The sequence below is a fragment of the Taeniopygia guttata genome, chromosome 7 (assembly GCF_048771995.1).
Source record: "Taeniopygia guttata chromosome 7, bTaeGut7.mat, whole genome shotgun sequence".
In the NCBI taxonomy this organism is placed as follows: Eukaryota; Metazoa; Chordata; class Aves; order Passeriformes; family Estrildidae; genus Taeniopygia; species Taeniopygia guttata.
The window spans coordinates 21,789,716-21,802,644 of NC_133032.1; the positions used below are offsets into that span (position 1 = coordinate 21,789,716).

Consider the following 12,929-nt stretch of genomic DNA (forward strand, 5'->3'; position numbering starts at 1 on the left):
AAAAATGATGCAGACTGGCAGAGAGAGCACAGGAATAAAACACGAGGGGAAAAGAACATACATTCCCTTCTGATTTCCCACTTTTGTCAACAACAAAAATGGAAAAAGATCCAGGATCTCATTCAGATACTGAATATGATTTGGGGATAAATGCAAAAGGGAAATAATGTGCTTGGGTTTAAAGCATACACTGGCAAGTTCTCTCACTACAGGCTGCCCTGGTGCCAAGGCAGTGATACCTACATGCTGGCAGGCACGGTTTGAAGGAGATCCCACCCTTCTGGGCGCTTTCTCTGTCCTTGAGCACAGCTGGCAGGTGGCACCCAGTTGCTCCACACTGAGCAGGGCTCGGTAGAGAGGCCTTGGCAATGCTGCTGGGCATCCCTTGGTGAACTAAGCAGACTAATCTCAAGAGCACAGGGCAGTGAGTAAAGATAATTAATTTTACCAGCTAGGAAGATTCCTCATCTGGATTCAGAAAAGGCACAAAGGATTACCTGTCCATAGCTCTAAGGGGGTTCCATGCAACCAGCTGGAAAGCACCCAGATCATTCATGCTGCCAGGTGAGTGCAAGTAACCAAAGGAGAACACAAATGTATTATGACATTCCATTGCTGGGTGACACTGTGTCTTCAGGGAGAAAAATAAAAAAATGAAGAGGTTTTCTGTATGAAACATGTTTACTAACACACATTCAAAGCCAAACAAAGCCTAAGAAAAAATCACCTTTGGGATTCTACGGGCCTCACAAAGAATTAATGATAAAATATCACTCATATGGAAGTCAATTTACAACAGATCATAGCTTAATCAATTCGAGTTAATTTTTACCCAGATATTCACAGCTAGAAGTCTTCTATTTTTCAACTACATGTGCCAAGTTTTTAGTTAAACTTGTAACACTGTGCACAGTTATTTTCTCCCTGCCTCTCTCCAACACACATGCTCCGATTTCTAAAATAACAAACAACAACCATACTGGAAAAAAACCAAATGTGGAAAATTTCATTCTGAAGAAGGAAAGGCTTTGCAAACTTTACAGGTGACCAACAAGATGTACAAATGGAAGTTTATATTAACTAAGCTATTAAGACCTCTGTGTGTGTGGTGAAGGTCCAGATATACAGGAGGAAGGAATAAATCCCCACTAAGCCTCTGAATGTGCACGGCCATACAGTTGAGTAAACCTTTCTTTCAGAACTCAGCTCGGCATCAGCTTTTATCTTGAAATTCATGTCTGTCACCATTAGCTTAGCAAGCATGCTTTCAAATGTTTTTTCAGCATTCAGTTTTTGCAGCCACAATTTTCAGTTCTGAGTTTTGAAAGACAGACATCTTCAGGAACAAATCTACCTAACACAACATTTGTGTGCTTATTTGCAAATGGGGACTTCTGGGATTCCAAACTGGCCTGCAGTGTTTTAAATATTTTGATTCTTATCAAGCCTTCTTATCATGTCTAAAGCAGACCAGTAGAAAGATTTTGGTTCTGCAGTCATTGTCCTGAAACAGGTGGCTTCACCCACTATGCAAGAAGTTGATCCACACACAGAGTCGAGGTACTTATTTACAGTTCTGTGCAGAAAGAGGTGCTGGGTGGCAAATCCACAAAGGTAAGTGTAGATGTGTTACCTATTGCTTTAGTGAGACTCTAAACCACCACACATGTTATGAAGGGAGTAAGCCCCTTTGAAATTTTATATGTTATATTGTATTCAAATGACATTGTGGTGGTAAAAGGTGATTAAACATATGTGAAAGGTAATGGTATGTTGAGAATGATCTATTATTCCTCTTACAGATCAGTTTGTCTAAGACCCTGCTCAAGAGGGGTTAAGATTTTTTGTCAAAATGCATGAAATTTTGGCTTTCCTCTTAACATCGGTTGACACTTTGCCCTCAAGAGGATTTTGTGTGGAAACATATCATGGCTGCTCAGCTGGGGCACAGCAATGAATGCAGCTTGGATGGAGTCTGGGCACAGCTCACAGTGCAAATCCTGTGGGACAGAGTGCCACTCTACTGCAGGGCTCAGTGCCTGCCAGCATGCATAGCAGTGGGACAGGCTTCGCAATCCATCTACCCAGGTGCTTCCCAGCTCCATTTTGGCTATCACTGCCCGTCAGCCAGGCAGAAAACATGTGGTGATATCACAAAGCCCTGTGTGACAGCAGCCCATGATGTCACATTGCCAACACGTGCAAGTACATAGAGACTGGGCAGCCCGGAACATCAGAGCCTGAACTCTGACCAACATGGCACGCCAAGGCAGCTCACGTGTCAAGATGTCACCCTTGCAAAGGACCAGAATGAGCCTCATCCTGGTGCTCTTCCTGACCATGGTGCTCCACAGGCTGTCTCTGTCATTCACTGCCGCTACGTATTCGGCCGGAGAACGGAGCAACAGCCTAGATCCTTGCACTCCCAAAGACTGGGTGAGGTTCAGGATGGGCATCATTCCCGAGGGGCCAAAGAAACCACCTGTTGTCACCAAGAGCATGATTGCTGAAAGGACCAGCACCACCTGCCTTTCCAACTGCCAGGACCAGGTCAGGGAGAAGCTGGACATCTGAATGGCTGAAGCAATCACCCATTATGCCAGAGAGTGCAGCCTCCAGCCTGCCCTATCCTTTGTGCCAGCTTTAGAACCACCTTGCCCCTTGACATGAGCTGGCTGCTCTGTACAGCCTGGCAACCTGTGGGGCTGCTCAGCATGGCTTGTACTGCCTTCTGCATCTGGTGAAATGTGAAGAAACCTCAGGGACAAGGCAGATGATGGATGTCCTCATCTTCAGTATGGACAGACTGCTGGGAAAAGGGCACCTTGAGGTGGTCCAAATTATTCATGCCACGCCTGAGGCTTTTCTACCACCTCCACATGAAAGAGCTCTTCTAAACCAAGGAACCAAAGACAATTGACAAAACAATCAAGATAAGACCAGGTTACAAGGAAAAAACAATGCCAACTCATCAAACTAGGGAAAGAGTAATTTTGGCAGAGGAAGATTATGACCATAGACTCACAGGGCACTGAGAACTCAAAAGAAGAAGACTACTGTGCAAAAGAACAAATAATTTAACCAAAGGAAGACTGAATAATAATTAATTAATTAAATCAACTATGACTTGTAGCCATGGAATATTAATGCCTTATTCCTGTCAAATGTTCTGTGGGACTGGCTAGACCAGTTGGCAGCACAGAGGTAAACCCATATAGGCTGCTGAATTCTGGCAAGACCTTGCCACAGGTAGAGAAGCTGGCTGTAAAAGTACACCATGTAGATGCCCACATCCCCAAGAGTCAGGCTACTGAAGAACATTGCAACAACAAACAGGTGGATCAGGCTGCCAAGAGAAATTGTCTCAGATGGATCTGGACTGGCAATATAAAGGTGAATTAGTTTTGTCTTGATGAGTCCATGATGGCTCAGGTCATCAGGGAAGAGATGCAACATGATGGGCTCATGATCAAGGGGTGGACTTAACCACAGACAGTATCTTCCAGGTCATCCATAACTATGAAACACGTGCTGCAATCAAGCAGGCCAAGCATAAACCCCTTGTGATAAGGGGGCAATGGTTGAAATGTAATGGGGAGGCCTGGCCTTATCAATTACATCACACTCCCACAAAGCCACATGACAGGCACTACGTGCTGACAGTGGTGGACACAGCCACGGGATGGCTGGAGATGTACCCTGTGCCTCACACCACTGCCCAGAACACCATCCTGGGCATTGAAAAGTAAGTCCTGTGCTGACACAAAACCTGAGTCAGACAATGGAACATTTCAAAAATGGCCTCCCAGACACCTGGGCCAGAGAGCACGGGACTGAATGGGTATCTCATATTCCCTATCCCTATCAGACTGGTCTCCCTACCTGCAGCTGGTTTTTGCTATAAGGTGGGCACCACTTATGCCATTGTGCCCATGGTTTATTTGGGACCCCACCACCCTTGGCAACAGCATGGACACCTCTGCTGTATTTAGGTCAGCTTCCATGAAACCTTGTAGTTCATCTGCTCCTGCTTTCAAGTTGCTGCTGCTGGTATGTAGGTATGTGGGACTGTGTCCACATGGGTTCAAAGACTGGATTAGGAGAGGTCCATCCAGGCTGCTGGCTAGTGTCTGCCCAGATATGACCCAGACTCAAACACCCACACTGTGTTTAGGAAAAGCGTCTAACCCAGCACCTGCTTTTAAGATGAGAAGTAGCACACTTGGCTTTTCCTGCCCAGAGTACTTCAGGTCTCCCAGCCATGCCCACCTCAACCTAAAACAGCATTTCTGAGGACACATCTCAAATTCATGCCTGGCATTACCTCAATTACTTTAGAAATGACAGTGCTTTTGGACAAATGGACATCACAAAATCATAGCTTCTCATTGTTAATTTGCCAATTCTATCCAGTGTGGGACAGCAGCAACACAAAGGGAAATTGGCAGAAGACAAATTGGTGGGTTTTTCTCTGAGTCTCTTTTTGTGATCTCTTATCATTTGCCCACTGGCTGGGTGCTTCACCAGTGCTCAGGAGCAGGTGGATGGATATAAAGAAGACACCAAAGTACAAATTCAAGAAGGCATCTCTGCGCCTTACCAAGGCAGACTGCTGTAACACTTGGAGGCACCTGCATTTGCCCTCCTGCAGGTGCTGAACAGAAAACATCAGTTTCTAGGTCTACCTTATGCCAGAAATCTTCTCACATGGCAAACAAACAAACAAATAACACCTCATTACCTTTTCAAACCCAACCAATAAGATTGTCCCATACTATTGATATGGCAAATGATGGAGCAGAAACACGGGACTGAGAATTCAGGTATTGACAACTAAGCTATGGATGGACACCACTGGTGTTTTAAATGGCAAGGGCTGCTTTTGGCAGGGGCCATCCTCCTGCTGCCTGGGTGGTTCTCTAAGATAATTTCCTAAGGCTAAGCTCTTGCTCTAATAATGAAGTGAGGCTCTGACTCTCCACAACAACATCACAACACTCCCCTCCAAACTTGTCAAATGGCTAAAAGGCTGCAAGATCAGAACGGTGTAGGGAATTCAGGATCAAGCTGGGCTTATTTTAATCAGCTTTGATAAAGACTTGTAATGTTTTTACACAAAAAAACCTTTTTTTAAAAGTCCAACATCACAACAAAAGCATATCTTTCCAAATTGGCTAAGCAACTGTACTCCCCAAAAAAATGCAGCTCTGAATGAAGGTCTTTCACATACCCTTCCTCCTTCAATTGCCTAGCTCCCACTTCTAGCAGCATATTCATCTGTTGCTTCAGCTGCTGCCATTGGAACTTCAGGTTCCTCCATGTCCCCCCGTGTCCCCTTGGCAGGTTTCAGTCCTGCACACAGAGCTCTGGACTCGCCACAAAGCCATGGGTCTCTGTACAACAAAACATCTTGGGCTTTGGCTTTAATTTTTCCTATGCCACCAATATTGTTCTCCCAAATGCTTTTCCCTAAGTCATTATTCAGTCGTGAATCCTGCAGAATTGGTGCCATGCTTGGCTACTTGCTTTCTCCTTCTCTTCATGGGCTTTCTGTTCACAAATACTACTACGCTAAAACAATACAGCAATGCAGTTTCCCATTCATGTGCTGTCAATGACATAGAGTCTTTATTTTCTCTGTTATTCCTTTACTTTGTATTAATCTTCTTTACCTATCCTCCAGCCTCAACTCAACTTTGTCCCCTCCAATAATTTCCAGATTTCAGATATTTTCTCTTTCATCTCCAGTACTTGGTGAGAGTTCTTCTCTATTATATATGCCATCTCAAAAACCTTCTGTTGGTTAATGCGCTTTCTAATCTCTTGTGTCTCATCTTTTTCTTGCAAATGTAGTACTTTGTTTTCCTACAGGGTGGATTTGTTTGTTGTAGTTACTCTAACCCAGCATTTTGGATCAAAGAACTATATAATTTAAAATAAGATGTCCTGACAATGTGAAACAAGCCCCACTTGAAGAAGTGCTATCTTAAGATCACATGTAGACTAGTAACATCTACTTACATGGGTATTTCCTGCTTGTTTAGCCCTTAGAAACCTAAATAAAGATGTGAGGTGCCCAACCGCTGTTTCTCAGACTTGAGCTTCAGTTGTATCCAATCCTGGTTTTGGATTGATAAATAAAAAAAAAAAAAAAAGCAAACCTTCTGATACTTGTAAAATACGAATCCTAGCAGAACCCCATAAGGGTAATTTTTTTATCACTGTCCCAATCTTAAGGATTTCCTGGCCAGTTTTTATGTGATGAATCATCCCCAGCCAGAAAGTATCCCCACCATCTTATACCTTTCCCTGCAAATTACTGCAAGGAAGGCTGATAGGAATGGTTTTGTCAGGAGATAGAAATCACCAGCAGTCTCTGATCTAGGAGACAGTCACATCCCATGACTAATCTTTCCACAGGTCACAGGCCAGCTCACCCTTAGACTTATTTGCATTCAGACACTCTCCAGCAATATCCTGTTTTCTAATTTAGGAAGTACTGATGATTATACATGGGGTTTGGCTCATTGGAATTCCTTTCCTCTCCACTCTCCATTACATTGACAATTCATCTCCATGCATGTGTGAAGGCAGGATGAAAATTTTCCTCTCTCAAAAGAGAGAAAATGCCATTGTTTGCACTGATGTCTGCTCCACAAATAACTCTAAGAGAATGTGCTAGGGTTGAATTACCATACCAGTCCTGGTTGCTCCTTCTTTAGATATTTTCACTGCACCCTCACACTGGCAGTGTGGTTTTCCCAAACCTCCAGCTCACCTTTTCCTCCCGTTTACAGGCCCAACTGCTATTTCTTCCCTGAGGGGCTTCTTTGCTGCATTCTGACAATCAGTCCCACCACTGCTCTTAGCTCCCTTACACACCCCTAACTTTAGATGCCCCGGCTTGCTTTGAGTTCAGTTAAATATTTTCATTTCCCTTTCCATACAGACAGTGTTTTTCCCTTTCCCTTCCAGATTAAATTCTCTCCCACACAGATGATTATTTTTCCCTCTCCAAAGGTCATCCAGAAGGTGGTTTCATAACCAGTTTGACCACTGATAGGCCTTATAGCGCTCTTGCCAATGAGATGTGGAACAGTAATGTGGAAGATGCACCAAGTGAAATGTGGAGTCTGATGGTCCCTGGGCTTCCCAGCAAAGTAAAACCCCAAGAGAGGATTGTTCCCAATCTAGCAAGTTGCTATCAGCCTGCATTGCTTGCAGCCCAGCCCGGCTCATCACGCAGCAGTGAGGAACAGCAGCCAGCGTCTGTCCGGTCAGCCTTACATATGAATGAAAGGAATGCAGGCTCCTTCCGCTGCCTTCCCCCCCACCCGCTCCCAGCCCAAGGTTTCTTGTTTTCATGCACTGCAGTAAATCCCTTTGATCCAGCAAGTGGACTTTGCACGTGCAAGCAGAGTGACCAGCCCACATCTGTCTCTCTGCCTGTGAACCCCACACTGGGAGCTCTTTGTCTGCCGGGGTACTCACATACGTTTCACAGAGCCCACACTGGCAGACCGCTCTCGCATGACACACTAACAAACCACCAGCCAAAGGAAAATATCTTGCAACCATTTCAGACCCTCTGGCTCAGCCACTGACTAAGCCAAGTGGCTACTAGCCATTGGCACTGCTGGGTGCATTTGCAACCCGCAGCACACTCAGTTCAGGCATGAAAAAAACAAAGCACCCATGGAGAAAAGGGCTCTTTGTCCCATGCCCTGAAGGCTGCGCAGGAAAGGACACAGCCCTGACATTTATAATTCAGTCCCAAATATCCATAGCTACTCCTCTCTGTCCCATGTTTTTACTAAAGGCAGAAGCTTGCTGTGGGGAACCCCACTGAAGAGGTCAGTGTGAACACATAGATGTCTTGATTGTACCAGCTCTAATTTAAGGCATCCAACGGTCAGTGTGTTTTTAGAGAACAGAGCTTGCAAGCACTATGAAGGAGTCCGAATGACTTTGTGCTCCAGACCCAAATAAGCTATTTAGGTAAGCCTATCACACTCCTTCCCTCAATTTACTCAGGTTGCTCCCAGGATGTAAATGTTCACAGGTATTTAAACAACCTGCTTTCCACAGACAAAATGACAGACAGGTTTCCTGCTCCCAGGTTCTGCATCAAAGATGTGTTTTTACAACAAGGCTGCAGTCAGCCCTCATCACAAAGGGTAACCATGCTTTCTACAAAGCTGTGCACAGCTAGGACATGGGCAGGGGCAGAGTGGTTTTACAGCTGTTAGGACAGGAAATATCATCATTCCAAGCTTGTATTCCCTCTTGTTTTTTACCTTCCTGCTTTCCTAACAACCTAAGCTACACGCTCAGGACATGGTGAATGGAAACAGAAGCACTCCCATAATTTAGGGCTGTTTAAGACAGTTTAACTGGCAGGATCAGAGGAGTAGCTGATCCCACCAGGTGAGGTGCTGGGAATGGGAGGTCTGGGCTCTGTACCCAGGCAGCTGCAGTCTCATCATCTGATAAAGGTCTTCCCCACCTGCCAGCGAAGGCAGATGTGCCTTTCTCACCACACCAAGCACTGCTGTGGATGGGCAGGCTCAGCAGTCATGGCACCACATACAATCCAAGGCTATTCAACAGCAAGATCACAGGGCCAGTGAGAAACATTTATCATTGTGGATTAATTGTAAAATGCAAGATGTTAGAGGGGAAAGGTATGTAATGTTGGAGGGGAAAGGTTTTGGCCTCACAAAATTCAACCAGGCCTAAGGCTGGGTTCAAAAGCATACAAACTCTTACAAGATTTTGAGACCAAAGGGTAAAGGTGCTGAGAGATTAGAAGCTTTTGTAAGTGCTCCTCATGATTCCTTGTCCATATCCCTATCTGCATGACAACACCAGGAAAACTTCACAAGTTCACCCTTTCCACGCTACTGTGTCATATCCCTGACAAACCTCAGGAAAAGCTGTGTACGACCCATCACTTCCAGCTTCAGCACAAACATGGGGGTCATATCTGAACAGACAAGATCACTGGGTCAACAGCTCTCACACTCTTCATTTGTACTTTGATGGCAGCTCCATCGTCTGCTGGAAGGCCTTGGCTGGGATGTCCCCCTGGCCAGCCCAGCAGGGAGAAGCCCTCACAGCAGCACAGGCGCCACAAGGAACCAACATTCTGACCATGTTGATGCTGATTTTAAAATTATTGTACTACTTTCACTGGCTTTCAAATCACTGAATCACAGGTGAGGTCACTCCTGGCAAGGCAGCTATCCCCAGTAAAAGCACTAGAAAGCCCATATAAAAAGATCAATGCCTTTTATGTCTTACTATGATTTATACTTCAGACCATGTAACTTTTACAGTGCTGCCTAGTATGTGATGGATGCAGCTCTCTTAACAACCCACATATTTATCTGATTTACTGTGTTGGTCCAATGTGTTATTTTCTACCTTGCAAGAACAACCTTGCTTCTAGGAACCTGCCTGCATGATAAGATTGTGAACTAAATATGCAGTTATTGTAAGAGACCACACATTTTACAGTAAAATTGAGAAAATGGATTATAGCAATCCCTCTGGAAACAAGAATAATCACATGATAAGACAGTGCTAATGGGAATTTATCATCTCTCATCACGTGTGAAGCTTAGAACAAAGCAGCAACGTGTGTGAACTGCATAGCTATTAATGCCAATGAATACCAGCTGAAGAGCTGCTGGGGACTATGAAGAAATGAAAGGAGGGAATCTGAACAGCCAGCCTAAGCCAATTTGGTATGCTTCAACCAGCTTACACACATATATATATATATAACATTTGTAAATGTTACCCAAAATAACAGCCTTACATCTATCCATACATCCCATTCTCTCTCTACCCACATTATTTCATTCAAACTCCATGTCATTCTTTTATTTGTTCTCACTGTATTTTAGCACTGGAGAAGTCCAAGATCATGAGTATCTGAAGGGTATGTGCCTCTGCATGCCTACATGTCTGCATCTACACAGGCTGCCTCATGCACAGATTATTCCTAAACCACATATTTAAGATCTGAAACACATTTCTCTTTCTCCCATACAAAAGGCACCAAAAACCTACCCACACTGTTTTCTATTTGAAGAAAATAGCACTTGACTAAACTTTACATTTTTAAAGTTGTCTTGGGGAAATGAATGCCAAAAACCCAAAGTGACATGCACATAGTTTTAACATGAATGATACATCTACATCCCTTAGGTATCCTAAAATTACTCTGCATCACGTCCCATATAACATATGAAACCCCAACAGGTTAATGGTAGATGGTGAACTCCTATGTTCTAGTGAATAATGGGTACATTTGCTGGATTATCGTATTTTCCAGTGCCCTGTTTCATAAACAGAAGCTTGGACTTTCAGAAGAGATTTTTTTTTTCTTTTCTAAATGAGAATAAAAAGAGATGGTTACGGGTAGGTGGCAGGACAAGATGAGAGAAGCATCCTACATAAGTACCTGTATGAGTCCTCTGGTGAGCCTTTAAGTGGGAGCTCTTTGTATAAACTTTCCGGCACCCATTAAATTGACAGCGATGAACCCTCTTCTTGTTTTCTGGGGATGCTTCTGTCCCTGTACCTCCTTGCTCACTGTCACTTTGCCCACTTTTTATTGTCCCTGCAGTCGCTGTTGCTACACCCACTTTCACAGAGCTGAGTGAAGTTTTCTTGGCTACCAGTTTCAACGTCACTGTGCCATCCACTGCTGAGAGAGTCTGTGGGGTTTTTACGAGGTGGCGGCTGAGCTCTGGAGAGGAAGGGGGCGTTAATGAGGTTACTGCATTGAGCTGGGCCTGGTTGACAGCTGTGTAGCCTTCTGTGGAAGAGCTGGTGTACTGCGAGCTGAGGCATGTCTCAGACAGCAGCTTGTCACGGGAGAGGATAATGTCCATGTTGGCGCTTTTGTCACATGTACTCGTCTCCACTGGTAAAAGGATGGGGTCCAGCCGTCGTATATTGTCCTCTGCATCTGGGGCTGAGGAGGCATGAAGGAAGCAGTCCAAATCCTCACCGAAGGTCTCAGAGATCTTGCGTGGTTCAGTCTGAAGGTATCGCTCCAACTCCAGGCATGTCTGCAGAAGGGAAAGGGAGAGGGGAGAGAAATCGCTGTTAGAAAGAGATTACAGCATAGCTGCCACCGAGGGCAGGAGAACATGGTCCAGAGGCATTCCAAGACAGCATTCATCAAAACCAACATCTTCTGGTGAGATAGTCACATATTGGGAGACATGAAGATTTGGCAGTTGTTTGAGGCTGCTCAGAAATAGACTGGGAAATACCCACATATGGCAGCAGGTATTATACGAGAAGTGAAGATACAACAGCCAGAAAGTATCCACTACATTTTCATTAATGTCTATACGTTGTTCCATGGGCACCAGGGCCTTCCCAACTTGAAGTGTAATCTGTCACTTCCATATGAAACTATCCTAACAGACTCATCATTTGGCCAGTACAAACAAGTCACCTCTCCAAATAACTGCTTCCTCTTCCTTCACAAAGATTAACTTTCTCTCCAAATTTAACTCAGTGTAGTTGGCTGGGGCCTAATCTTCCTTAAAGAACACAATTCTGAAGTGTGGCATTTTAAGACAGGAGGTAGAAAAGGTTCCAGTGAGACCACAGCTTGTTTAAAGGACCTGAGAGAAGGAAAGGTGACCAAAAAAAAACCTATCTACTGTCAGTTTTAGAGGGAGTTTTGGCACATCTGGTCCTGTGTACAAGATGCCAGACTTGCACACAAACACCCACTCACTCCTTTATTAAAAAGTAGGTGCAGTTGCAGTCAAAGAGGCTGCCATGTAAAAATGTGCTCCTGCACCTCCACAGCAGTGATCATCAGCACAAGGATGGGATGAGCCTCCTACATGAATGTGCCTTATTTTGAAGTGTCCTGAGCTTGCCACAATAAAGCCTTCAGCCACCAAAGCACTGCCCCAGTGTCCTCCACAACATTAAAAACTTTTATTGTTTACAGAGAACCATTTGCTGTAGTTTCAGGAGCTTTTAATGGAGTTTATTAGCACTGTTTTTCATTTCTTGCGGCTTGAAAAGATAGCTGGTTTAATACCACCACTGTGATTTCACAGGGCTTGGAGAAAGAGACATTCTAACTAATACATTTTAGAAACCTCTAAAAACTATTCCTCAGAGAACACTTCTACCAATATTAAGAAAGGGGTTTTAGTCAAAAAATTTTATTCTATGGGAGCTGGTGACCCAACTACATCTCAATCTGGAGAGTCCAGCATCTGATCAAGAAACAAAAGCTTCATATGACCAGAGGAGAGACAGACTTCTGCCTTCTGAGTACAAAGATCCCATCAACAGGAATCTAAGGAGGCCCCACTGATGGCTCTCTAGGAACTGCCAGGTAATTTGAGATTATTACTTTCAAAACTCTCACAAAGCAGCCCTGTTGGTTGCGGATACAATGTGGTGGGATGACTTTCTAGTTCAGCACAAAATCTGCCACACTGTTGTTTCTTTTCTAAATAATAGCTGATTATAGATCTGAGCTGTAGAGATGGACAAAAAGCAACAGAACAGAATATATGCAGGTGAGACATGCTATACTTCAGCATGTATACTATATTCAGAGGTATGAGACTGTCTGTACACAGGCCTGGGCATGGGACACATCATTTGTACTTGCCCTAAGGAATCTTTCCATTTTCTTTATAAGGTTGCTTTCTGGGACTACGAGAAACAGCTTTAGCTGGGAGTTTGGTCTCTCCCCAGATAAATCCTAATGGGTTTCGGGAGAAGCTTTCCAACATGCCACATAGTCTTCCAGTAATAACCCCAACCACCAGGAGAGGCAATGCTTTTGAGTTCTTCACATCGTGTAATTTGGGCTTTCTGGTCCACTTAGCCTTCATCCAATGGGGCAGTAACAGGTTTAAAGGCCAAATAAA

The 12,929-nt window shown here is 44.3% G+C and overlaps 1 protein-coding gene across 1 annotated transcript in view; it reads right to left on the reverse strand.

Moving 5' to 3' along the window:
- Positions 1-12,929, reverse strand: part of KLF7 (KLF transcription factor 7) — a 66,159-nt gene that overhangs the window by 24,552 nt on the left and 28,678 nt on the right. Inside the window, exon 2 of the mRNA XM_002188070.6 lies at positions 10,472-11,084. Within this exon, the coding sequence (XP_002188106.4) occupies positions 10,472-11,084 (613 nt within the window). The remainder of the gene's footprint in view (positions 1-10,471; positions 11,085-12,929) is intronic.